The following is a 26,744-nucleotide window of genomic DNA, read 5'->3' as shown; positions in this document are numbered from 1 at the left end:
TCGACTGACAGCTTGAATCCCAAAGTCGGCAGATGTGACAGATGGCGGGCTATAACGTGACATTTCACGGGCTTTTCATTTCAGGCCTAAAGGAGACACCTTCTGAGGAAACCAGCGTAACTTACAGCCTCTTCTGCAGAGAGACAGAGCCAGAATAAACATGAAGCCACTGAATATATGAGATAGCATCTATAGATATTTACATTCTGTCTCTTTGTGAAAAACATTGCTGACTTTGATTTTGATCAATCTTTTGCTGATATTTTGTAGTGGTGGAGTATAAATCTTACCGACTCTGAAAATCACCAAAAATATTTCCTGCGGTGCCACCAACATGTCAGAAACTGACCTTGCCCAGTGTTTAACCCTTTAAGACCTACCATAGAACCAAGTCCGCCAGAGCTTATATTATATTTTTACATGCTGTGGAGCCATTTTTGGGAGCATTTCAAGTTGCTATACATCAATACAACCATTGTAGCCCAAATTTTAATAATATGTATGCATTAAGTGCATAGTAATTACATAAATTGCAAAAAAGTGCAATAAACTACAAAAAAATTGAAAATCGTTTTTGTTTTTTAACATATATTTCTAGTTAGAGAAATTTAAGAGGCTTATCCCTCAAAACTGTAAAGACAAAAAAGTTGCACAAAATAGTTTCCCACCACAGGAAATTTATTTTGAGTGTCTTCATAGTTTTATTTTTGAAATACACCAATTTTTATATACTGCAGGAAAAACAAAAATAAATATTATAATGCAAATTTGCAAAAAATCAGCATATGCATCAAAATAAACTATTTCCAGCAGTGCAATATGAATCCTAAGCATCCCAGAAACGACACAGAAAGACATAAAGTCAAACATAACTTTTAAAAACACCAGTATAGGCTCATGAGGCCCTGATGGTAAAAAACTATATTTCCGCGAAAATGACGTCACTTCCGGTTTCGGGCAGGACATGGCAGACATGCGATAGTTCACGCTGACGTCTATTCCAACATAGGAAGTGTTACAAACAGCTGATCGGATCGGCAAAGCGTGTTTCTGGAATATTATGTTTTTGTTGCTGCAAGCGCTTTTTATGCAGTTTTTGCAAAGCTATATGTGGAAGGAAACTGTGACTTAGTACAAGCTGATGGCATAAGATGTAAGTACAACTCCTCCGGTTTCATATGCAAAAAAAAATATTGCGCTAGCTTACGTGGTTGCAGAGCTACCGGGATTTAAAAATAGTTACACAAAACAGAGCGTGCCCGCTCCGACCGGCTTTAAAGGGTTAAACACAACACATCAAAACTTCCTGATCTTTTAGATGAATTTTCTTCTTCTTTCAGCTGCTCCCTTCAGGAGTAACCACATCGACTCATCTGCATATCCCTTCTCTACATCCATGTACCTCCTCTGAAGCCTTCCTCTTTTCCTCCTGTCTGGCAGCTCCATCTTCCATCCTTTACCTAGTATATTAACTTTTCCATTAGTACTTACAACCAAACAAAGTGTACCGTCTCTGCCTCAGTATTGGTAGAGTAAAAATACACTTATTTTTTTATTTATATCAATAGTACACAAAGATTTCTTTCTGTTTTCTCCTGAGAGTTTGAGCCTCACAAGTTCACAGCTCCTGCTGTTTGAGCTTCCTTTGGTTCTTTTCATTAGTTGGTATTATTGAAAAAGCAGCTGAACTCCTGGTATTGTCAGAATTCATTCACAATATGCACACAGTCAGGATCAGGCAATGAAAACTAATTATTAAAATGATCATTTTGGTTCATTGGCTTCAAATGTGAAAGTTTAGTGCGTCCTTTACCTGGTGGTGTGTAGGCGTCCATGGAGCTCTGGACCACAAGCGACCGCCTCTTCGAAGGCATCGGCACCGCCATCTTTCTTTCTTTGTGCTTTGCCAGGGCTGCCTGCACCGCCTCCGTGTGCACATCTGGAAACATATGCAGGACATATAAAAAGTCTCTGTTAGTTCCTTCTCACAGCGATACAACGAATGATCACATAATCAGAGATGGTTTTTAAAACTACACTTCAGTGAGCTAACTCGGTGTTAGCTGTTGAATTCCTTTTTGTCAGCACAAATTAAAATTACTCTGCAGATACTCAAAGGGTGCTTAAGATTTGGTTATCCAAAACAACAGGTTAATGGTTTCCCCAGCATTTAATGCTCCTCTATAATACAAAGTGAGAATTGTGAATTTAAAAGCTTCTTAGTATAATACACTATATATATTTTTGTCCCCAAACTACTCCTAGACCAACGTACCGTCAAACATCAGGGCTGGAGAGCAGCCGACTGATGTAACTGGGAGAGGATGAATTAATACATATAGTATATGTATTATTATGTATACCTGTGGCTCTTTAGCCGCTAAAGTACTGCATGTTTCCTAGCAACAGGCTAAATTGACCCCTTATTAGCATTTAAGTTCCTTAAAAAAAGCATTCTATAATATTTAGTTACATAATATCACATTTAAAAAAGGTTTAATTATGCATCATATGTTATCGTGCATGCACTAAGAGCTCTGATGTCCAGTGCAAACATACAAATTAGATGGAGTCCATCCTGCAGCAGCAGCACACAGAGCAGGACTATCCTCTGTGTTTCTCTGTGTTTGTGCTGCACGGTTCTCTTTACAACGAGCACCATGTTCCCATTTATTCTCATTCAGTTTACGTGCACAAACATTCCCAGCCTGACAGCAGCTCCCATGAGGCCCTGTGGTTTCTGACTGGATTAGGTGCAGGGCGTGTCGGCCAAGATGTTTTGTAAATTTGTGTTTTTAAGAGTGAGATATTGTGCTGCATAAAGAGCCACAGCTGGGTTTGTTTGAATGGTGCCCACTGCCAAAAAAAGGCAAACGCCACCAGAGCAAACGGGCGTTTGGCCCGATAGTGACATATTAAGACATTAGTCAGAACGAACGGGGCTCACAGATGTCCGGTTGTTTGGCTTGTGGATGTGCTTATATAAGGGGAACAGAGGTAATTTAAATCTCAAGTGCACATTTATTGTCTCCCGGTTGACTGAGTGTGACTGTGCAGTGTGAAAGCGAGCATGTGGCATTTAAAGGTGCTCACATGGCTCTTCTTTTTCAGTTCATTGGGTTAAACGGGTTTTGTAAGGATTTATTATGCATCAGATCAAACTTTAATAGCTTCTATTCTCCAACAGCTTGTAGGGACATAATAATAAAGTCAGCCCAGTTTCACCACCTGTCAAGGAATTCAAGCTTTACAACCCCACATTGTTTCTCTTCTTATTGGTTTCCTGTCTGTATTACATCGCTTGATGTCAGTAGAACAAATTCCTACAAATTACTTTTGAATAAGACGCCACTGAAAAGATTGAAATCCTGAGTTAATCCTGTATTAATCTTTAGTAAACACCAGATGGAACGAAACTGAACCGCATCGTACAAGAGCTGTGGAAGATTTGTCAGGAGCTCATTGCATAGATAAAGCAAACACTGGATTTGTTGTAGCTCGTTCTGCATGTAGCAAGAAGACGCAGGATATCAACAAAGATGTGGTTTCCCTGATGTCTGAGAAAGTCCTCAGAGCTGGTAGCAATATACTTCAAGACCTTCAGAGGCCAAAATCTATCCAGAAACCACCAAACACTAATCAGTTTTGCATGATCTTTGTCAAAATGCAAGCTATTAAATTCCAAGACTTGGTGAAGCTTAAAACAGCGCAAATAATGTATAAAGTAAGAAATAAATTGCTTCCAAAAGAAATCTGTAAATTGTTCATAGAAAGAGAAGGTGGGTATAAGAGTGCTAGATCAACTTTAAGAATTATGTCTATCTCAATTGCAGGAGTTAAATTATGTAACAGTCTAACAGAAGAAATAAAAGACAGTAAAAACATAAAACAGTTTAAAGTAAAATATAAAAACCTAATTTTAAATAAGTATAAGAATGAAGAAAACGGGGTTAACCCAGGACGGTGATGTTGCTGGTAATGGTGTTGTGGTTCTTTTTTGGTTTGTTTGTTTTTCCATAACTTGTGTATCTGCAAATATACACATTCTGTATTTTTCATATGAAAGAAACTATACTGTGGTGGGGCTTGCTAATTTCTTGTTTTTGATTATGTATGTTTTGTTTTGTTTTGCTTTACTTTTGTTTCATATGTTGTTTGTTTAATTTAAGACAAAAAAAAAAAAAAAATTAAATGAATGAGAGGTAAAACTTGAGGGGGGAGGGACAAATAAGTAAATACTTCTGCCTACTCCTTTTCAAACAAATAATGGATATTTTGTAATGATTTTGAAGGCTCATGTTTGAAATAAAAATGAACTGAACTGATCTGAAATACAAATACATGTATTTGCTTAAAAGAGGTAATATGAAGTATTAAGTTATAGCAATTATTAAACCTGATTTCATCAATGATATTTAAATGTATTCAGTCAAGAACTCCAAATTATAATCAGTCGACTTTACTGGGAGAAGCTGGGAAGTCCTTCAGTTTAAATCTACCTTTCACTTCTCTAACAGTCGTGAACAAACATTTCTCCGTGATTGATGACATCGTAACTATTTTTGAGGCATATTTGAAAGATAACAGGGACACAACTAAACGCCAACAACGTCAGAGGTCAAAACCTGCCTCTCACCTGATCTGTAACGTTCGTCTCTGGAGCCAGAAGACCGCCGGCGGTGGTAGCGGGAGGACGACGACGGGGTGACAGGCGTTCTCCTCTCCTGGCCCATGGATGGATCCATTCCTAAGGCGCAGGGATGCTGATTAAAATTGTATCTAATGACATAAACAATCGTCACATTACATTTTGGCGAGCGATTTCAAAGCACCTGGTGTTTTGCCTGCTCGCTGAGTGACAAGGATTAATGAGAAGCAGCTATTAACAAATGGAAGCCTGGTAATAAACTTGATTACACCTGCTACCACCGGCCCAGATGTCAGCTGTGAAAACGTCTACCAAGGTGATTCTCTCCACTGTTGGTCACAAATACTCATGAGTGGAATATTGTTTTAAAAATAGTCATAACCCGAGAACACGTGAAACACCATCAGCCACAGACTGGCCTCCCCAGAGTGGAGAAAGCAGCCAATTCATGGAGACTACTTCAAGAAAGGAAAAGAAGGTTTGTCTACAAGATTTCAGGCTGTGTTAAAGAATAAAAGGTCAAAAAATATTGACTTTGACCTTGTATAAAACACTGATTTGGTCTCATATACTGTATTCCCATGAATGTTTGCACAGTTCAATAAATCGCTACTACTCCCATTTCTTGTCGAGAAATGGCAGGTGGCTCAAGACTTTTGCACAGTAAGCAAAATATGTCGTCTCAGTCGACACAATTTATGATTCAAAAAGTAAGCAGAGTCCTCAGATGTAAATCATCACACTTACTTTAAGCAAGACTGGCTTTAGTTATTTTATCACAACACAGTTATTAGTCTCCTAAAAAAATCTGTATCAGAAATCAGAAAAAACTAGAAGCATTTAAACGTCTAAATCTAAAAACTATACAACAGATCAGTCTTGGTTCACACTTGTGCAAACACACATATCTTTAAGCATGCACAAACACACTCACTCGGAGAAAACAACCTCCCTACACAGCAATCAATAAGTCTGATGATAATAACCACCCTGTTACTGACAGCTACAACCGATCCACAGCCGGTGATTTATGACCATCCATCTCAGCTTCATACTTCTACCCTCGTCTGTCTTCATTAGAGCTCTCAGCGTGGCTCAGAGTGCCGCTGTTGCTCGGGCGAAAAGCTAAAAGTTGATTAGCCAATCATTAACGACTACCAGGCAGCACAGGAATAAACGACAGATCTGGAAAACACCTCGCCTTCTTGTTTCCTCCGGGGAACCGAGAAGGATGGATTTCCCTTTCTCCTGATTCAGTCAACTAGCTATTTGTCCTCCTTCCTTTCCTTATTCTCGTTCTGCACACAGACTTCACAGCTGTCTATTTGGCTGCTAAAAACAGGCTATACAACTGTTCAACGGGCTGTTTTATGTAATGCCAAACCTGTTACATATACAATAATAGAAAAGCTCAAAAATGCAAACCAAAAGCTAACTGAAGCTCAGGATTCAGAGCAGGTCACCTGCTGATCTGAAGGTTATAGATGTATAAACCAACTATAAATAACAAATCTAAACTTATATACATAAAATACAGAAATGAAATGAGGTGGAATGAATACTACAGAATGTACATAAGGTGCAGTTGCAGTCTGGCAGTGGGAGCAGTGTGACAGGTCAACTGTTGGCGAGGGGAAAGAAACTGTTCCTATGTCGGGTGGTCCTGGTCTGCAGGCTTCTGTACCGTCTGCCAGAGGGCAGCAGGTCAAAAAGTCTGTGTCCAGGGTGTGAGGGATCTGTGATGATTTTCCCTGCCCGTTTCCTGGTTCTTGAGAGGTGCAGATCCTGGATGGAGGGCAGGGGGGCGCCGATGATCCTTTCTGCTGCCCGTACAGTCCGCTGCAGCTTGCACCTGTCCTGTTTAGTGGCTGCTCCATACCAGACTGTGATGGAGGAGCACAGGACAGACTCAATGACTGCAGTGTAGAACTGGATCAGCAGCTCCTGTGGAAGACTGTACTTCCCCAGTTGTCTCAGGAAGTACATCCTCTGCTGGGTCTTTTTGAGGATGGAGTTGGTGTTGGTCTCCCACTTCAGGTCCTGGGAGATGGTTGTACCCAGGAACTTCAAGATCTTCACAGTAGACACAGGGCTGTCTGATATGGTGAGGGGGAGCAGAGTTGAGGGATGTTTCCTGTCATCTCTACAGTTTTAAGAGTGTTCAGCTTCAATCTCATCAGCTCAAGTCTGTCTGCAAAGATACTTATAACCCCAAGTTTGCTTTCTGATGCCTCGATCGGAGTTTGAATGTTAGATAGAAACACTTTGAGTGCTCAGTTTGAGTAGAAAAGCACTAGACAAGAACCAGTCCATATTTATATTTATATACTGTATGTTGTTATCCTTTCTTTTATAAACAGTTGTTTATGTGCAGGTCGTGGTGTTACATGTCTCTTTAGGTATTTTCATACACCCATAGTAAAGGTCATCGATGTTGAACCAGTGAGACCATCAACATAACACATTTATTTTATTTATACAAATAAGAGATTTGCTTCGATCAGCAGCACTCTGGCTGGAAAAACAGAAAAAAATAAGATGCTTCACATCAAGTAGAAACAGACTGCATGGTGTCAGCATGGTTTGATGTACGTTCTGAGATCTATTAGCAAGTCTACACAGTATTTATTAATCCTTGTATGACCTGACATCTATAAGCAGCAAGTTTTATAAATAAACTTTCACAAAACACATAAAATAATCACAGATTTTCCCTCCAACTCACATCAACCACTAATTCTAACAAAAAAACTTCATTTTTTCCTTTTGCTTTTCACACTATAAAAAACGTAAATGAGTCATTTTTATATTTTCACCCAGATTTCTCAGATTCTTAGATAAAAAAAAGAAATAATGGACATTTCAGGTAAACCTATTGGGTCTGTTGAACCAATTTGATAAATATACTAAATTCAGCTAAAATTCCTTCATAATCAGCATCTTGCTTTAAAAAATGCCTGTCTTTGGATTGTGGGAGAAAGCTGGAAATAAACACTCACACAGTTAAGCTTCTTTGTCCTTTGGCTGGTTGAGAAAGATATGAGGGGAAAAAGCCAAATAAAGGAACATCAACACTGCACATCATCCTGTGCCAACACCAACATGGTTAATGCTGATTATAGCAATCATATTTTTTTAAAAAGCTTAGGAAGCAATATAATTAAAAAAGAAACCAAGTGTACTATATGTGGTTTTTCACTTTCAGGAAATTACATAATGTGCTCTTACAGAAAATGCCCTCTACTTACAGACATCTAATGCAACAAATGTTTTGCATGCTTGAAGCACGACACAGGACTGACAACCGTAATGTGCTGTGAGAAAGTAACTTTTATAGACAACAACTGTGCCTTTGCTATATGCACAATATTGAATGTGCATACATTCCTTGAAGTCAGCAGAATAACTAGAACAGCAACATACATAAAGAAAATATTCATGTTGCACCAAATGTATAAATTTGTACGAAATTACTTTATTTCCTCTCAGAAAATGTATTTAAAAGTATTACAGCAAATGCGAATAGATAATTCTAATTTGTGTTGTACAGTTATTTCATTTTTAACTTTAAGTTTTATATTTTATTTTATTCCTTCCTAGTTAAATTTACCCTTTTTAATTTTCATATTTATTTCCTATCTTATTCATAGCCTTTTCATTTTTCTTTAGGTCACGAGCAGCTGTGTAAGCATTTCACTGCATATCGTACTGTGTATGACTGTGTATGTGACAAATAAAATTTGAATTTTGATTTTAAATGTAAACATAGGAGGACATTTATGAGGCATCGCACAATGTTTACAAAGTAGAAGTGGTTACAACTCTGTCAGTAGTTACAGGTTTTCTGAAATCAGAGCTCAGCAGTTGAAAGGCGTTTTCTAGCCTCCACACCAAAGCGCTTAACATCAAACCTGATCACGCCTGACCCGCCTACTTGAGCTTGCACAGCTCAGCGGCTGCTCCTTCTGAAAGCCAAAGTCCAATATGGAGCGGCTGAGTGAACTTCGGCATGACTTTGTGGAGGAGTTTTACGGTATCGGTGACGCTGTAGAAGGACAAAACACCTGCACTGTGATCCAGGTACCTGTGATCGGGGTTCTAATGTTGTTATACTTGAATTCGTAGCTACTTTTGAAACAGTCTAAAGCCCAAGACCCAAGCAGAACTCCCCGTTCTGCTGATACTCTTGTAGGAGACGGCTACTCTCCACCTCCAGGTAGTGGCGTCCAGTCTTTACTCAGGACCTGCCAGGTGTATGCAAATCTCTCTTGATGGACAGGATAATCCCGTTCATCTACCATAAAGACTGCTTTTCTGTTCTCATTTAATAATGCCAGATGGGGGTTTGTAGTGTTTGGATCCAGCGTAGTGTAAAAAGTCAGCTCTGATCTTCGGTTCTCGCATTTGAGACTTGACCTTAGGCTCCTCCTGAGACCAGTACTCGGGTGGTTTTAATGGTACAACATTTGGTTCAGTCACAGTTGGTAAGATCTTTGCAGATTCTTCACGTAGATCCTCCTGCAGTTTTTCTCTGGACTCTGACACAGCCACTGTAACCTTCTCAAAGACGCAGACGTCGGACTTTGATACTGGGTGGTTCTCTAGATTCACAGAGACGGGACAGCGTGGAATAATTTAACAGGAAATGTGTGTGATCTTCAGCCTGACAGAGCTTTTGCAAATCTGCATCTTTCCTTCTCAGCTCTGCAATCTCCTCCACTTTCTCCCGAGTTTTTTGGAACCGACCTGCTTCGGCCTTTTGCCACAAAACAATCTTCTCCTTCATATCAGACATAGTTTTCTCAGTCGTGCGGATGTGCTCCACGAAGACCTTCTCGGTGTTTCTTAGTGCATTTGCAGCAGAGTGATTTATCACAGCTTCCTCCTGTTTAACAGCCTTCACATCGTTCTCCTTCTCCTCGATCCTCAGCTGGATTTTTTGCTGAATCACCAGCAGATGCCTCTGCCGTTCAGCCCTTTCTGCTGCGGCTGAGACTTTGATATGACCTTTATGATCGTCTTTGGAACAGAGATAACAGATGCAGTGCTGATCAGTGCGACAGAACAACTTCTTGATGGCGAGAGCAGATGTTTTCCTGAAGACTTGCACTTGCTTCCACAAGCCTGTGTTTCCTCAAGGGAGGTATATCATAGTGCGGCTGGAGGTGCGCCTCACAATATGAAGCCAAACACTGCAGACAGGACTTGGAGGCTTTCGTTTTGTTCAAAAAGCAGTCTGATTTTTCAGGTCTGAGGTGTTAACCAGAATTCCACAATGCGTATATTTTTACATCGTTTTCACTGTAATTCATAGTTATTCTGGTTACCCGTCACAAATATAAACATATCCTGCTTTCAGAAACAATATGCCAATGACAAAAACCTTGGTATGACACAGATAATCAGTTTACTGTGGTGTGTAAGAACCTAAATAGGCCTAAATAGTCACAGAGCATAGTGGCTGATAGGCAATCAGTATATACCTGTAGATAATCACAAAGAGTGTGATGATGTGATAAACCTGAACATACAGGCTTGTAAAAGCAGGTCAGTTTGCAAAGTCATGAAACAGGAGAACACTTGTTGGCATGTAACCGCAGCTATTTTTAGAAACTCCAACCGTAGTCATCGTGTGAAGGAAAATGTTTTGGAGAACTCGGGGGAATTCTTACAACTCTGGCAAGAGTCGACAGGGCTGTCAGAAACTTCTGTTGCTAGCTCAAACAAACATAAGGACATTTTATAATCTGGGCCATGAAAGGGCCAAACAAGTTATTCGTTTGTTCAAAGAACCACAGAAGTCTCATGAAAGTTTGCCCAACCATTTCGACGGTGCTTTGTAGACTTGGAAAAGGCTTGCGACTGGGACAAACTAGCTATTATACGGGGAAAATGTTTAAAACAGCAATTTGAAGCAGCTGGAAAATGGGTCCACACTCGTTTACTTAGGCCTGGTCGCTGCAGAGGTCGTGGCCTCGTCTTTCCAAGTTAAGCTAATTGAGCTTTAAGCTACATTTATCAGTTTACAGTACTGTTCCTACCAAGGACTGTGGTTATGGTCTAAACCGGCTTTATAAATAACCATTATCACATTATTGTCATCTTTTCCACAGAGGTTTTAGGCCCTCTGTTAGAGATGAGCTGAGTAACTTTTATACAGTCTGGATTTGGAAATGGACCATGAACACCTTGGTCTAAGGCTACGTTCACACTGCAGGTCTTGATGCTCAATTCCGATTTTTTGATTAAATCCGATTTTTTTGTCTGCTCGTTCACACTACAAATAAAATGCGACAGCAAACGCGCTCTAGTGTGAACGCTCAAAGCGGCCGCATGCGCAAAAGAAGACGTCACACACAACGCGCTCTGTTTAGACCCAGAGCAACAGTATTGTTTGACTGATGGCCTTAATATAAAGACTTCGGACTTTACGTTTCCAATTTTTGCTTTAAGTTATTTTGTTATTTACATAATAATGTAAATAACCTAATAATGATCCTTATTGCTGTTTTAGAGGAGCGGTGCTTCAAAGGATAGTTGCAGATTTCTGTCAGAATCTGCAGATTATACAGTACAAATAAAATGTTCACGTTGTCTTCCCAACAGTTTCACTGACATCTACACGGGATGGTCAGGAAGCGTTCGCGATGTCTTCTCCGGCGCTGATAATTGGCGTCTGTCTTGTGTCAGTGACGTAAAAGACGGATTTAATGCGACATGACCATCAAACAGCAGTCGCTTTCTGAAACATCGGATATGTATCGGATTCAGGACCACATACGAAAGTGACCCAGATCAGATTTGAAAATATCGGATTTGTGCCGTTCACACTGTCATAGCATGATCGGATATGGGTCGCATAGGGTCAAAAAAATCTGATTTGATGCGCTTTCGCCTGCTTTGTGAACGTAGCCTTAAAGTATTCTGTGCACAGTAACAAGCCAGCCGACAGGACGCCCGAGGTTTCAATGATGAGACTGGAAACCGGCTCCAATGTACATCTCTGTTTTAAATTAGACATTTTTTCAATATGTACATAAAATTCACTTAAGTTAAGTTTTGAGTATGTTTTAAGAATTAATTATTATATAATCTCTAGGACTCATTTTCCATTAAGTATCCTAGAATTTTACCAAAATCCACATTTACAAGTACTTTCACGTAATCAAATTGGAAATTCTAATAATGATTGATTCAAATCATCATGCCCATATGGAAAAGAAATAGTAAAAACTTATATGATTTACCCATGAAAGTGGCCACTTTCTCATTACTTTCATATATTGTTTTAGAAAGTATCCAAAACATACAAGTTTCATTATATAATTTTTCAAGGGATCTTATGTGTTTTCACTCTTGTATGCTTTTCATACAAGTTTCACACAAGACAGATACAAACTTTATAAGATTTATATTTATCATTTCCATATGGGTGGGTTTAAAAATAGTTTTTTATTGGCTGGTGAAATTATTCCTTAATTTTTAAAAAAAAAAAAAACCCTACAAGTTATCTTACTGACCCCAAATCAGTGCTCTGAGTCTACAGCTGTACACTAGAGTTCACTTAAAGTAAATGCAAGAGAAGAAAAGTTTTTTATTTTCTATTTTTTCTATTTTGGTTGAATGTAATGACATCAAAGTGGTAAATTCTCAGTACTGGAGGGAAACGGAGAATCAAACTATATCACCCTGACTCCGTACAAAGCAGTGCGGATTAAAGCTGAAATACACCACAGGGAAGGAAACTGTGCTGGTGTGTGCGTGCATGTGTGTGTGTGTGTGTGTGTGTGTGTGTGTGTGTGTGTGTGTGTGTGCGCGCGCACGTGCACAAGAACAGTACATTACAGGACTGAAAGGAATGAGGAGTGCTGGATTCATGCTGGGTTGTTCTTGTATTACTCATCCTGCATGGACTCAGATGCCTTTCACTGCCGACCTGGTTTGTCATTAGGTTAAGGTTAGAGTTAAGGTTAGAGTTAAGGTTAGAGTTAAGGTTAGAGTTAAGGTTAGAGTTAAGGTTAGAGTTAAGGTTAGAGTTAAGGTTAGAGTCAAGGTTAGAGTTAAGGTTAGAGCTAAGGTTAGAGTTGGTTAGAGTTAAGGTTAGAGTTAAGGTTCGGTGGGTAGAGACTGTAGTTACAGTTCAGGTAAGGCTCCAGGAAATCAGTGTTAGTTGGTGAAATGTTCTTAGAAGTGATTTAAACGTGAATGTGTTAGCGGCCAAGCAACACAAGGAGGAGTGTGTGTCATCTGCCCCCCCCCCCCACAGAGAACTGGGGACGACCCCCCGCTGGGTCTGGATGTGAATACCACACATTTTCTCCATCCCACACTCCTCATTCCATCCCATAATGCACTTCCTGCCATTCTCCTTGCCTATGAATACATATGCTTGCTCTCTCTCTCACACACACACACACACACACACACACACACACACACACCAGTATCTACTAGTTATAGCTTTGGCAGAGCCAGTGTGTCTGCTGCTTTTCACTTCAGTCCCATCCTTCACAATCATTCTGACTTCTTTCAAAAGAAAACAAACCCCTACTATCAGTCTGTTAGACACTGAAATAAAGTTAAATGTGTATCTTCTTACGAGGACCTTCAACAAAACAAAGGCGCGATCAGCTCTGCCTTACTTGTGAAAATCTCTGTGATAACAAAGCTGCCCAAAATGGGATTTACTGTGTGTCCTGTTAAACATCGACAAGGAGAGAAAAAAGTGCCGTACTCAGCCAAAGACAAAAGAAGCTTTCATGATGCACACACACACACACACACACACACACACACTCGTTTTCATATCTTAGTGAGGACATCTTACCCTAACCATCAATAATCCGAACCCTCAGCTTAAACCATAGCCTAACTGAGCCTCAAACTCGTGGGAACGGGCGTTTGTCCCCATAAGTGACTGCTGGTCCCCACTAGTAGCATGACAATTTTGTGTCCTCACAAAGATGTCTAAACATGTACATGTGTGAGCTTCACTCCCCTGAGTGCGGTCTGAAAGGACAGAATCAAAAGAACCCACAACGATGGATCCGTTGTGGAAAAGCTGTCACTGCTTCATTGGAAGGTCGGCCCTCATCCACGCTGATCAAATGGGAAGACCCGGACACTCTCAGACATGCACAACATTTTAAGAGACTGAAGTGTCACTGGAGACCAGCAGACACACTGGCTCTACAAAAGCTATTACTGGGAGCTGTTATTAATGAGAGGCTGAGCCTTCAGCTATCGGGCACCCCCCTCCTGCAAAACCAGCTCCTAGTTTGGATTCGGGAGACAGACACGCTCTCTAGTTTTAGGATTAGACTCCAAACTTTCCTTTTTAATAAAGCTTACAGTGACGGCTGCTGACCTTGGAACATCCTTCAGTTGTGCTGCTGATGGTTGTATTTCTTCTCCACTCGTCTCTTTTCACTCCCCAAATGTTTATACATCATTAAATTGTGTCTGTTATCGCCCTCTCTTTTACGCTGCTGTGTTTGTGCAAGACCGGGAGAGAGAACAACATGGTCGGGGTATCAAATAATGAGGTCAGTGTACATACAAGTAATCCTTGAAGATTAGGCTCAAGATTAATCTAAACGCTCAGTTTCAGACAAGTTTTTCTCCTCTTGCCTCTGAACGATACCAGCTATCATCATCTCAGACAAAGCTCTGGCCAGTGTTGCCAACTCCTCAGTCAGGAAAATCGCTATTGGTTGTCCTAAAAGTCGCTAGAAGTCGCTAAGTGACGTCATCACCTAATTTGCATAATTGGTCATGCTAATGTAATTGTAACCTATGTTGTTGGAGAGAGAAATAACATCGTGGAAGAGACATAAAGTGAGTAAAAAACATCCTAAATGCATTTAGAATTTATTTAGAACTACAAATTAAATTTCTTTTAGCAATTATTGTTTTTTTAATGTTCCATTAAATGGTAAATGGTAAATGGTCTGTATTTGTATAGCGCTTTACTTGGTCCTAAGGACCCCAAAGCGCTTTACACTATACACAATCATCCACCCATTCACACACACATTCACACACTGGTGATGGCAAGCTACAGTGTAGCCACAGCCACCCTGGGGCGCACTGACAGAGGCGAGGCTGCCGGACACTGGCGCCACCGGGCCCTCTGACCACCACCAGCAGGCAACGGGTGAAGTGTCTTGCCCAAGGACACAACGACCGAGACTGTCGGAGCCGGGGCTCGAACCGGCAACCTTCCGATTACAAGACGAACGCCCAACTCTTGAGCCACGATCGCTGTTTTGTTTTAATTAAAACAAAACAATTCCAACCCTGCTCCTTTATCCGGGCTTGGACCGGCAAAAGTGACCCGAAATAGGCACTCTGGTGGAGTTACTTTGTGTGTGTGTGTTTATAAGTAGTTTTAAACCTTGTGATCCACAAAACAGCATAAGAGTAAAAGAATAAAAGAACTGACTGCGTTACAGCACCCGCTGCTTGTTGAGAGTAAAAGCGATATGAGCTTTCACGTCCTTTTTTTTAGCGACTTTTCTTAGAAAAAAAGTCGCTAGGGGGTCTGAAAACTCACTAAATATAGCAACAAAGTCGCTAAGTTGGCAACACTGGCTCTGGCTGTGAGCACAGAAGCCCCGCCCACTAGCTATTCAAACATTCCGTTTATGAGGAGCAGCCAATCAGAACAGCTGGACTAATAAATAAGGATTATTTTGAACTGTGAATCATGCAAAGCTACTATAGTTTAGAACAGCACAGGGAGGTGTGAGTGAGCAGTTCAGTTAAAAGGGCAGGATGACGCTTTAAAGAACAGCCTGTTTTACCTGGTGCTTGAGGTAAGTAGGCTCCAATCAGCTTGGATCGCTTCTTCTCATAGCCCTTCTGTGTGATGTCACCTGCCATAGAGAGAAAGACAGAGCAAATTTTACTTTCCTTATTCTCATACAGCAATACCCAGTGAGAGAGACAAAGTAAAACGTGGATGATCAATGTTTTCTAAACGTTACTTCAAGATTCAGAGATCATTAAAGCTGCACTGGGCATGCAGGTTTTTATGTTTTTTTAGATAAATGTTCACTGTTCCAGCTCCTACAAGTGTAATTTAAGAAAACAATGACAAACTAACAATAAGACTGCAATGAACTGAATATATTTCCCCTGAAAAAGCAAAACAATTTAAGGTACTACAGCATTTAGAGATTACGGTATGCTTATTGTTTGCTTACGACCAGATGGTTCCGTTTGAATGAATGTGAATGTGCATAAATGAGGAACTCAAAGCACTGCAGGTGCAGCTGATTCACCTTTCACAGTGCGACAAACCACCTCAAAGCTTGCTGACCTATCTCCCCGAGTGATAAATCAAACCTCGCTACGGTACCATCAGCAGATTTCCACGCAGCACAAAGCACATCTGAATCCAATAGCGCTTTTATAAACGATTCCCGGCATTGGGTTCTAACCTCCGGGGACTGTCAGATCACCAGGAGGGGAGGGGCTGCTGCATTTCAAAAGAAAGTTAAGAGGAGAGAGCCAGAAAATTTGGGGGTGAATCACTGCAAAGTACATATGAGACTGCTGAGTGTAAACACACAACAGACCAAATGAGTGTGACCCCACCCCAAATTATACTCCAAGTAAATGTAGCTGGAAAAAACAAAGTAACAATTTCAGGCAGAAAGCCACAGAGTGAAGGATTGTGGGAATTAGAGTTTTAAGAACCAACACGGGCCCCAGATTACAATATGCATTTATATTAATATTTATATAGAGGTAAATATATTATATATACACTGATAAACAGTAAATACAATATAGTCTTTATTCTATTTCTAATTCTACTCTATTTCAAATAAAGTTACAGTATGAAAGCTGGAGAGGTTTTGTAGTTTGTGAAATGCTGAATGGTAGTGACTGAGGGAGAGTCAATGAGCCAACAAGTCATTATTGTATAACTGTATTTGGTGGAGACACCAGCTGATGTTCTTTATATTGTTTTTGATATTTGTTTAAGCATCACTTTTAAATATGCACTGAATATGTGCTAATTTACAAAAAACTAAACATTTCATTTAGCTGACATATTAGAATCAAACGGTTTTACCCTATAAACAAGAAACTATGTCAACAGCCAGAAAGAGTCCGTTTCCATCGCGCTGTCTGGGATAAAAGACTTTATAAATCAGGTTCTGAATCAAACGCCTTTGTAAAAACTTTCGGATACCAATATGGAAAGATAGTTTGAGTTATAAAGGTCCACCAAAGAGTCAAAGAGTCATTACAAAAACATACTTTGACAGATCTCACCGGGAAGCTTACTAGTTGACAACTTTTACAAGAAAAACGATTTTTTTTGTCTTGTTAGTTTTCTGAAATATTACGTTCAATATTGAAAATGAAACAGTATCTATCAAACGTGCAGAAACAAGCAACAAAATTCAGTGAAATAAAACCTAAATGTGTATTTTGGAGATTTTCTTTCCACTAGTCTGCAAGAAGTCATGTTATACAAGCAAAATAGCAAGTGGATGAAAAATGCATGTGTTTGCCTGAGGAGAATCAACTTCAATATGATCAAATGTTTTTATGGGATGCAAACGTCTAATTAAAATATTTGCTTTATGCATGACGAGCAGGCTCTCTACGAGTCTGCAGAGTCCACGTGACTTGATGAATTGTAGGTCCAGACAGTTTTTGGTGCTTGCAGACTTCAGAGGAATTTTCCAGTTAGGTCTGTGTGTCCAGTTGCAGGGACATTTGGATTCAACGTGTTCGGAGCAAAGAGGACGGAGAGGACCGGAAGAGCTGGAGAACAGATTCAGGATGAACTTCCACAACAAACTTGTGCGCGTACAGTTTGTACATTTTGTGGGATATAAAAAAGGAGCATCAGAGCATGTTTGACAAGCAAGTTTGTCTCTGTGATGTTACACACTTCTTACAGTGTGTGGCTTTTTGTTAATTAAATGCTCGTGTCAATGTGCTTCTTGGTTTTAGAAAGCAGGTCACAGAACACATGTTTTCTAAGGCACGATAACAAAAATAATTACACCCATCTCCATATTTTGTTACATTTGGGCTCCACTACAGCAGCTGTATGAGAATCACAGTCCAAAATAATCCGCATTTGTCCGATACTGGGCCCTGGTGAGCCCCTGATTGGCTAACACTCACAAGCAGAAGGTTTGAACAGCGGGTGGGTGGGGCTTCTGCGCTCACGTCAAATGAACACATCTGCTCGCAGTGATACGATGCAGAGCCCGTGGTTCTATCGAGCACACACTCTCACATCAGTGAGTGGATGTGATGGTGGGACGGGATGACCCCCCATACTACGGCTGCTCAATTAATCGAATTTTAATCACGATTACGATCTGGGCTTTCAACGATCATTAAAAATGACTGAGCCGATTATTAGCTCCTCCCTCGTGCTTTACTCTCGCGCTGCTCCGTATGGCAAATCGAGCGCACCTCGAACACGTGTCACAACAATTACGAGCAGCGGTCTCCAACCTTTTTTGCACCACGGACCAGTTTATGCCCGACAATATTTTCATGGACCGGCCTTTAAGGTGTCGCGGATAAATACAACAAAATAAAACTAGTACCGGTACCGGAAAAAAGAAGATTTATTCATAACACACGTGAAAAGACCCAGGAAAACCGAGTAAACGATAAAAACGATAACAAAATAACACTGAAAACCGATAAAAACCCTGAAAACTATACATTTCACACCTGAGCCTCAACTCTCGCGGCCCGGTACCAAACGACTCACGGACCGGTACCGGTCTGAGGCCCGGGGGTTGGGGACCGCTGATTAAGAGGACCGGAGGGAAGCTCGGAAAGCTAAGCAGAAGTTATTTGGAGAGGAGAGTGACTGCTGTTGGTTGAAAAGAGGTAAAAAAAACGTCAGTGGTGTGGAAACATTATGTGTTCGCGGAGTCAGACGTGGATCAAGTAGACACAGTGTGTAAACTTTGCTACAGTGTCGTAGCTGCACCACAGAGCAACACTGCAAAGTTCACTAAACATAGATGTTTACATTTTTCATTACTTTTTATATTGCAAACATTTGCACTGTTATCAGTATTTGCACACTATTTTATATTATTTTTTGACAATCTTTAAAGTCATTATTCAACACATTGTTATTGTTAAATAAATATCGTCAAATAATCGAGATCTCAATTTCAGTGAAAATAATCGTGATTATCATTTTTGCCATAATCGAGCAGCCCTACACTTTCAGAGCCACGGGTGCACCGAGGAGAAAAAACTGAAACTGGCCGTTTAAAGCAGTGTGAAGCTGAGATTCTCACTCTTTTTGACTGTGTTTAGTATGAACATCCACTCTTTTAAACCAATCAGGGTAGAAAAGTCACTGTCCCTGCTTTAAATGCAGGACTCTAAAAATACCGAACATTCCTCGTGCAGACTAAATGCTCTGCTATTTACATATTCTGAATTTCTGTGACGACTGATGAGCTGCGGAGCAATTTCAGGATTTCTCTGCCTGCAGGATGTCTGAGTAAAAATAAATAATAATAAAAAATCGGGTGAGTGTGCTTCCCAAGCAGCGACGCACGAAGCAGACCTGAGTGACGCTAAACCTGAAGAGGATTTGTCGAACACGGAAAAAGCGGTTTGCGTGGCTGACTTGACAAATCCTTCTTAAACACACAAACATGTGAGTAACTGGCTGGGATCAAGAAACCGGCTGTGGGCACAGACGTCATCTGCGATGATGTCAGCACAAATATGTGTGTGCGTGAGAGATTTCAGTAGCATGAAGGCACATGGCAATAATTATCATCTCTGGCAGGGGATCCAACGACCCTGCTGAGAGAGAGGAACTGGAAAATACACTGAGGGAGGTGAAGACATGTGGGTAAACAGAGGAGGTCTGACCTCGTCTTTTAGATATTGACTTGTTGAGGAGGCGACACACAAACACTCAGTTAGCATGTTCTTGATTTAATTGGAGTTTTATCAGCAAAGCGGAGACCGAGTGAAATGAACGTGTCAGTCAGCTCTGTGTTAAAAATCATCCACCCAGTCGGACAGGCGGTCCATCAGCCTGTCAGTCACTCTGTCAGGCGCCGAGTCAAACACACTGTGGCTGTATATTAAACGACCGCAAGATAAATGCTGTCTAATGCAATCAAGTTTTGTATAAACAGTGCATTCATGCAACTTTCCACGTTACTGCAGGTTTACACGCGGAAAATAAGAAAGACGTGCCAGGCTTTCAGGATCATGCCCAGGAAGGGGCCGCCATTGCTGCCAGCGCCGTTTTAGTCAAGAGGGAAGTGACGGGTTGGAATAGTCACGCTTTTTCCTAAACGTATAACAAACCACATCAAAAAGATGTTTTTGCTTGACGTGGAGTAGTGTGTGGGGACAAAACAGGAAAGCCTGAATTGTAAAAAGTTGCCATGTTGACACGACATTAGCAAAATGATCTGTGAAGACAACGTTGGATTTGAATCCAAGCCCAGTGATGAATAACAAGCAGGAACATCCATCCATCCATTGGCTTCCGCTTATCCTTTGCAGGGGCGCAGGGGGCGCTGGAGCCTATCCCAGCTGTCATAGGGCGAGAGGCGGGGTACAGCCTGGACAGGTCGCCAGTCTGTCGCAGGGCCAACACACAGGGACAGACAACCATTCACACTCACATTCACTCGCACATTCACACCTAGAGGTAATTTGGATTATCCAATTAACCTATCCCCACAAGCTGCATGTCTTTGGACGGTGGGAGGAAGCCGGAGTACCCGGAGGGAACCCACGCAAACACGGGGAGAACATGCAAACTCCACACAGAAAGACCCTGGCCTGATGGTGGAATTGAACTCAGGACCTTCTTGCTGTGCGGCAACAGTGCTAACCACCGTGCCACCGTGCTGCCGGCAAGTAGGAACATATTAAATAAAATAGATACAAACCATACACACATAAAAAACAGTCATAAGCCTGAATGTGATTCTTTTGATTACAACAATAAAATAAAATGTTTTCACAGAGTTATAATGGCTGCGACTCAGTTTTCCGGTGAAATACAGAATCTTTTCACCTCTCTGAGCCTTTTTATAACGAGAAGACAAGTTGGGAAAACTATCGAAAACACCATCCACATAAATGTTTGAACTGTTTTATACCCTTGTCACACCACACTGAGAATGTCGAGTCCAAAAGTGAAGGGGGAAACAAATGGTTGTCGCTTAGAGGACCCGAGGAAGACGGCATTACAAAATTAAAGTGACGTCTAAACTGAAACCAGATTTTGAGTGTGTTAAGAACCACCTGATTATCAGTGTACAGAGAGGGTTTTACGGGTAAAGAGGAATAGAGCAAAGAGCCCTTACATGATGATAGCTCCAATTTACACCACGAGGAACCAGAAGATTTTAGCCAGTAGCAAAGTTTATGGATGTGAGCGGCCCAGTAGTAGGCTAAACAACTAGGTAATGCAAGTCCTCCACTAAATCTGCATCGCTGCAGCAAAGTTTTAGAGACCCTGGGTGGCTTCCCTGCCCAAATGAAATAACCAATAATCTTGTCCAGTGAAACAAAAAAATGTTTCGGCAGAAATAAGGGAATTGACTGAAATAAAAATAAAAATTTTGGTAAGATGTTCATTTTAACAACATTAATCTTACCGATTAAAGAAAGGGGGAGATTACCCCATCTTTGAATATCAGATGTGATCCTTGATATAAGAGGAGACAAATTTGCTGATTTAAGGCCAGCTAGAGAGTGAGTCACGTTAATCCCTAAGTACTTAAACCCAGATGGACTGAGACGAAAGGGTAGATCGGACTGTTGAAGTCGACGTGCTGCCGTATTAACAGGAAAACACTCACTTTTCTGAGCCTTTTTAAAGTAGGTCAGAAATGAAAAAGATGAGACACCAAGGATTAAAAAGGACAGGTAGTAATAATGAGATAAGTTTTTGTCATGAAGTCTATGAAACACCATAAAACACAAGAAACGATGCTCATCCTCAACCAGCAGTTGGTGCTGTTTAGCACCAAAACACACTGAATTTAGAGTCAAGTATCATATTACTCTGAAACTATGTTGCTGATTTTGTGAGGATTAAAGTTATTTTTCTGCAAGCTGGTGCTCGTGCAGGAAGCCTGTGCATGCAAGTACAGTATACAGAGCAGGTCAAAGGTCAAAGCACGGTTAATAAGTTGATATTTTGCCATCTTTTCTCTTCCAATTAAGTTCATCTAAGCTGGAGGATTATTTGTAGCCTCTCCCTCGATCTTAGGCGTTTGACTTGATGATAGTTATACTCGTATGACAAACTGAAACAGAAACTTTCAAAATAAGATCAAAAGCGAATCCTCCTCCTTTCTCCGACTGGGGTGAGGAATAAAGAAGCAGATGATGAGGATGGAGGGATGAGGATCTTTAAATAGGCACAGGGGAAGGAAGGATGACTCAGGCTCTGTTATTCTGTAGCTTCTTCCCTCCGTCTCACTGTCTATTTGAGTTAGAACAAAATGGATTTAGGGTGATGTTTTCACAGGTCAGAATGAGGTGGTGTAAGCCCCGAGAGCTTAAACTGTCTCCAAACACAAACAGACACAAAGAGCTTCACATTTAGCTCGAGTCAAAAATCTAAAAGGCTAAACACAGACGAGAAAGAAGCAATCAATCAATCCTTCAGCTCATTAAAAACCAAAACAATAAACTGGACAATCAAAAAAGAAAAATCCAGATTTGATGAATTTGCTGATTTATTGCTTTTCTTTAATGATGATGTGAAAAATGAAAAACAGAATTAGAGCTCTGGAAACCAAAAGAAACCTCCACAGTTTTGCAGAACACATCTCTGGACATGTTTATGACCACAGAGCGCTCTGCCTCCAATCAGAAAGCACAGCGTCATGTTAAGAGGGCGAGTACTTCAGCCTGCAGCTTCTTTACACATTCAAGACGCCTAAAGCACAAATGCACCAAGAGCAGAGGACGAGCAGCGCATTGAACAGTGAGCACAGACGTGATGACGACTGATCAATGGAATTAAAATGATTTTACATGGTAACCGTTTTAAAAACTGGCTCTATGAACTAAACAAAGGCCAAACAGACATAAACACAGTAACAGCTTCTGTGCATGGTCAGTCTGGATCTGCACATTTATACTAGCATTATTACTGTTATTATTATTATTATAAATGCTCTTGCCAAACAGCACCCATGGCCCAGAATCATCTAAGGGAAAATGAAAGTCTGGGAATCAAACGTTTCTACCACAAGTTTGCTTCTCTACCCTCCAGCCAGAGCAAAGGTAACAGAGGACACAGCTAAGAGCACCTGGTATCACTTAATTTGCATCTAGTCCTTTAATCATAAATGTGTACCGTTTCCCAGAGAGGGGCTGTAATCCAATTACTTTTTCAAGTAACGAGTAAAGTAAGGGATTACTATTGCAAAAACGGTAATTAGATTACCGTTTCTTTCCCGTAGGAACGCTGCGTTACTGAAACTGTGATTTTTTTGTGAGAACGTCTCATGACAGTGACGTAAACAAGTGCGACGTTCGTGACAACAGCTGTGTGCAGATCAACAATGGATCATATATCGAGTGCAGAGAGAGTATGAGCGTGCAGCGTTTAAAGCGTGGAAGTACTGACCTTACTTTGAGTTTGATTCCATAAAAAGTGACAAAAACATTAGTGTCCGTTGTGCGTGGGAAGAAAACTTCTTTTTACAGCGAAAAAACCCCTAAACTTCCAAACAAGCACCGAGTAGCTACGACGTAATGGGAAACTCACAGAGAAACTCGCGGATTCTTCCACTGACAGCTGCACACCTGCACCAGGGTAACCCTCCGCCTACCCCACTCCTGCTTTACAGGTGAAAATAGAGCAACAGGACCGCTAGTCTTTGACTTTATTTATTTTCTGCTGTGTTTTACTTGCATCTATTTGAAAGACTGAGTGTAAACACACACAAAAAAAATTCTTCCAGTCAAAGAATGTCGCATATAATTCAATTTTTGCTTGATGCATAAAGTTAAAAGACTAAAACTAATAAAACAAGTTTTAAAAAGAGACTTTTCCATTTGATTACATTTTGTATGATGATTATGCAGAAAAAGTAGAATTGGGCTGAAAGATCTATCACTTTATCACCTATTCAGGTTGTAAATCGTGTTGTTAAAAAGTAACTAAGTAACTAAGTAATTAATTACTTTTGAAAATAAGTAATCAGTAAAGTAACGGGATTACTTTTTTGGGGAAGTAATCAGTAATTAGTTACTGATTACTTTTTTCAAGTAACTTGACCAACACTGCCGTTTACACAGTTGTCACCCTTATCACCAGGCTGTGGTAGAAAGCACTGTTGGACCACACAGCAGGCCTTTTGTTTCCAATGTTTGAGCCCCATGCGAGGCACAAATCCAGCTACAGTCCTGCGTTTGTCTCTGAGTGCTTCAGTGTTTTGAAATATGCATGGAGCAGCATGATGACAGCCGTAAAACCTCACTATAAGCTGCCCATGAATTATTGACACTCAGATATTTACATACTGCTGGAAGCGCCCTCCCCGACTCCCCGCTAGACATCAGACTGGCACGCTCTTAACCCCGACCTTGATGTCAAGCACTTTGAGCGGTCGATGTATAAATCACTCCTTCGCGCACTTGCAGGACAGTGTGGTCGCCACGGAAGTCACCATAGCAACTGATGGGCTAGCATGTTACACTACCTGTAAAAATCTGTGTGATAGAGTCTGACACGGACCTCGCGCTCACCGCGGAGTTTGCCGTGACTTCTTTAAACACATGACTCTGGACAGTTTCACTCTGAGGTGGTCTTTCAGCTCCAGTTGAAGGAAATCTTAAAGCTACAGCGTGCAGTTATATTTCAGACAATGTGTTCTTGCAGCTTAGTTTCAACAGTTTGTGTTTGGCCCTTTCCTGTTTCCACACAACAATCCCGCAGAAGAAAGTCAGCTCCATAAAGACATTAAATAACTCCCACAGAGCTCTGACCTCAACCCAAACCTTGAAAGGCTGCCCGACACCATCATCCACCACTGCTGCACCTAACTTTGTCTTACAGGGATCTACAGATTTAGCTGCAAATTACTGCAGTTAAGTTCAGCATCTGCCGGACAAGAAAACGCTATAAAAGTTGCTACAGCAGAATTTAACCGTCCACAGTTCGAGGATGAGGCGCAAAACGATCACGTTTACGTCAAAAACACTTTTGCTCACGAAAAGCAAAAGTCAAACGTGCTCCGCGTTCAATCGCAGCCTCAGAGAGCAACTTTGATCTGCTGAATCACCGTCCTGTGGTGAAAGGATGAGTGCTGCAAGTCAGTTTGTGCAGAAACAGCCAGCTGAGCCTGCATGACCATATACAGTGTGAGAGAGAGAGAGCGAGAGAGAGACACCGAGCCATGACAAAAGAAGAGGCTGATGTAGAAGAGACGGAAACATGGAAGAGAAACAGAGAGCAGGAAAAAAACATGAGAGCGAGAGAGCAGGGAAATAATGACACTGACAAAATAGAGACGGGAAGAGAGGAAGACTGAGAGTGTGTGTGTGTGTGTGTGTGTGTGTGTGTCGTATCTATCCAGCACCTAAAAAGGAAACAGAGTTGATTTTATTGTTTCCACACTGCAACGCTACAGATAACAGACGCGTGAGAGGAAGGAGATAAAAAACTAAAATATGGAATATTTAGTGTAGAGTAGAACAGGATGAAGTGAACGAGGAAAAAAAAGGAAGGATAGAGAAACAATTCTGTCATGTGACCATTCGGGACTAATAAAAAAAGCCTTTTGTTCTCTTTCTCAGAGTAGAAGCACAAGTGCATAGAACAAAAAGAAAGCAGGAACTTTCATGGAAACCCATAAAACCCACAAGACTAAAAACTTACTCGCCTCATTCAAAACCTCGCTTTAACCAATCAATAGTGAAGAACAACTCCCAGGAAAAGGCGACACAAGTTTTGTGTAACTTTTGTAAAGTAGAAAAATGTGTTTAGTTCAACATCCACGTGATGCTGACTCATTCAAAAAGCTTTCTGATCATCTCAAACGCTGCAAAATGAATCGCCAATCAAATATTCTAGAAGAGCCGACAGGAAGTCGGCCCATTCAGCTGCCGGAAGTGTCGTTCGGTCACAAATTACATATTTTGGAAACATTTTATCACAATGGTGTTGCAGAGGGGAAGTCCGAGTCATCAAAGTCATCAGTGTGATCCATCCAACAACTGTGGAAACATCCTCCGAATGCTCCTCTGATGAAATTCATGTTTGTCGTTTTCAGTGACATCACAAGAGGTAATATTATCTGAAGCCAGATTATTTCCACATGTTCAAGGAAAAGCTAACCGTCCGTGTGTGTGTGTCAAAACAAGCCTAACAGCAGCAGTTGTAGTAAAAGCAAAATGAAAACAATCGATGCATAAAGACAACATCAATGTTTGGATCTCTGCAAGAATACAAATAAAAAAGCTTGTTGGGTGAAGAGCACCAGCATCATTTACACTGGTGCTCTCTTTTAGAGATGCAGGTTTCAGTGAACTGAACTCACGGCCGCTTAGTCTGAATCTGCTCTGTTAACATTGCAAAACTCCAGCTTATAGAGGGCGAAGTGTAATAACATCAACTTTGTAGGGGTGCAACGATACACAAAATTCACGGTTCGGTTCGATACTTTGGGTTTGATATTTTTTCGATACAAAAAAAATGTTCATGCCTTTTTAATTTGTCATTTATTAAAATTATAAATATATATTTTAACTCAAAAGTACAGTTTTTAAATTTAATGTTGCTGAAACAAAGTAATAAAAAAAAATTAATCTATCTGATGGAGAAATCCCTCATCTTTGGAAAAGAGAGTTTATTACAGAGAAATGGCTCTTTCCAAAATAAAAGCTATACTATACGCTTCTTCTGGGCTATATTCTCAGCAGCATATTAAACATATCAGGTCCCCATAAGGAGAATCATGTGCTAACGGCTGTCTAAATGACTCGGGTAAAGTTTGTAGCATGCGTGCTTGTTGTTTTTGTCTGCTTCCACTTGTCTTTGCACTAGGATGATGTCAGAGTAAATGTGCAGTCATATTCGTTGTGT

General features: G+C 40.7%; 1 protein-coding gene across 10 annotated transcripts in view; it reads right to left on the bottom strand.

Moving 5' to 3' along the window:
- LOC146497181 (disco-interacting protein 2 homolog C) overlaps nucleotides 1-26,744 on the bottom strand; it is a 261,549-nt gene that overhangs the window by 118,695 nt on the left and 116,110 nt on the right. For all 10 annotated transcript variants that reach the window (XM_085140592.1, XM_085140585.1, XM_085140588.1 and 7 more), the window contains exons 2-4: nucleotides 15,454-15,525; nucleotides 4,637-4,747; nucleotides 1,814-1,939 (exon numbers count right to left, since the gene is read on the bottom strand). In XM_085140592.1, the coding sequence (XP_084996718.1) occupies nucleotides 1,814-1,939; nucleotides 4,637-4,747; nucleotides 15,454-15,525 (309 nt within the window). The remainder of the gene's footprint in view (nucleotides 1-1,813; nucleotides 1,940-4,636; nucleotides 4,748-15,453; nucleotides 15,526-26,744) is intronic.

Source organism: Neolamprologus multifasciatus, chromosome 18 (genome assembly GCF_963576455.1).
Source record: "Neolamprologus multifasciatus chromosome 18, fNeoMul1.2, whole genome shotgun sequence".
In the NCBI taxonomy this organism is placed as follows: Eukaryota; Metazoa; Chordata; class Actinopteri; order Cichliformes; family Cichlidae; genus Neolamprologus; species Neolamprologus multifasciatus.
This window is presented reverse-complemented; position numbering and strand designations above follow the sequence as displayed.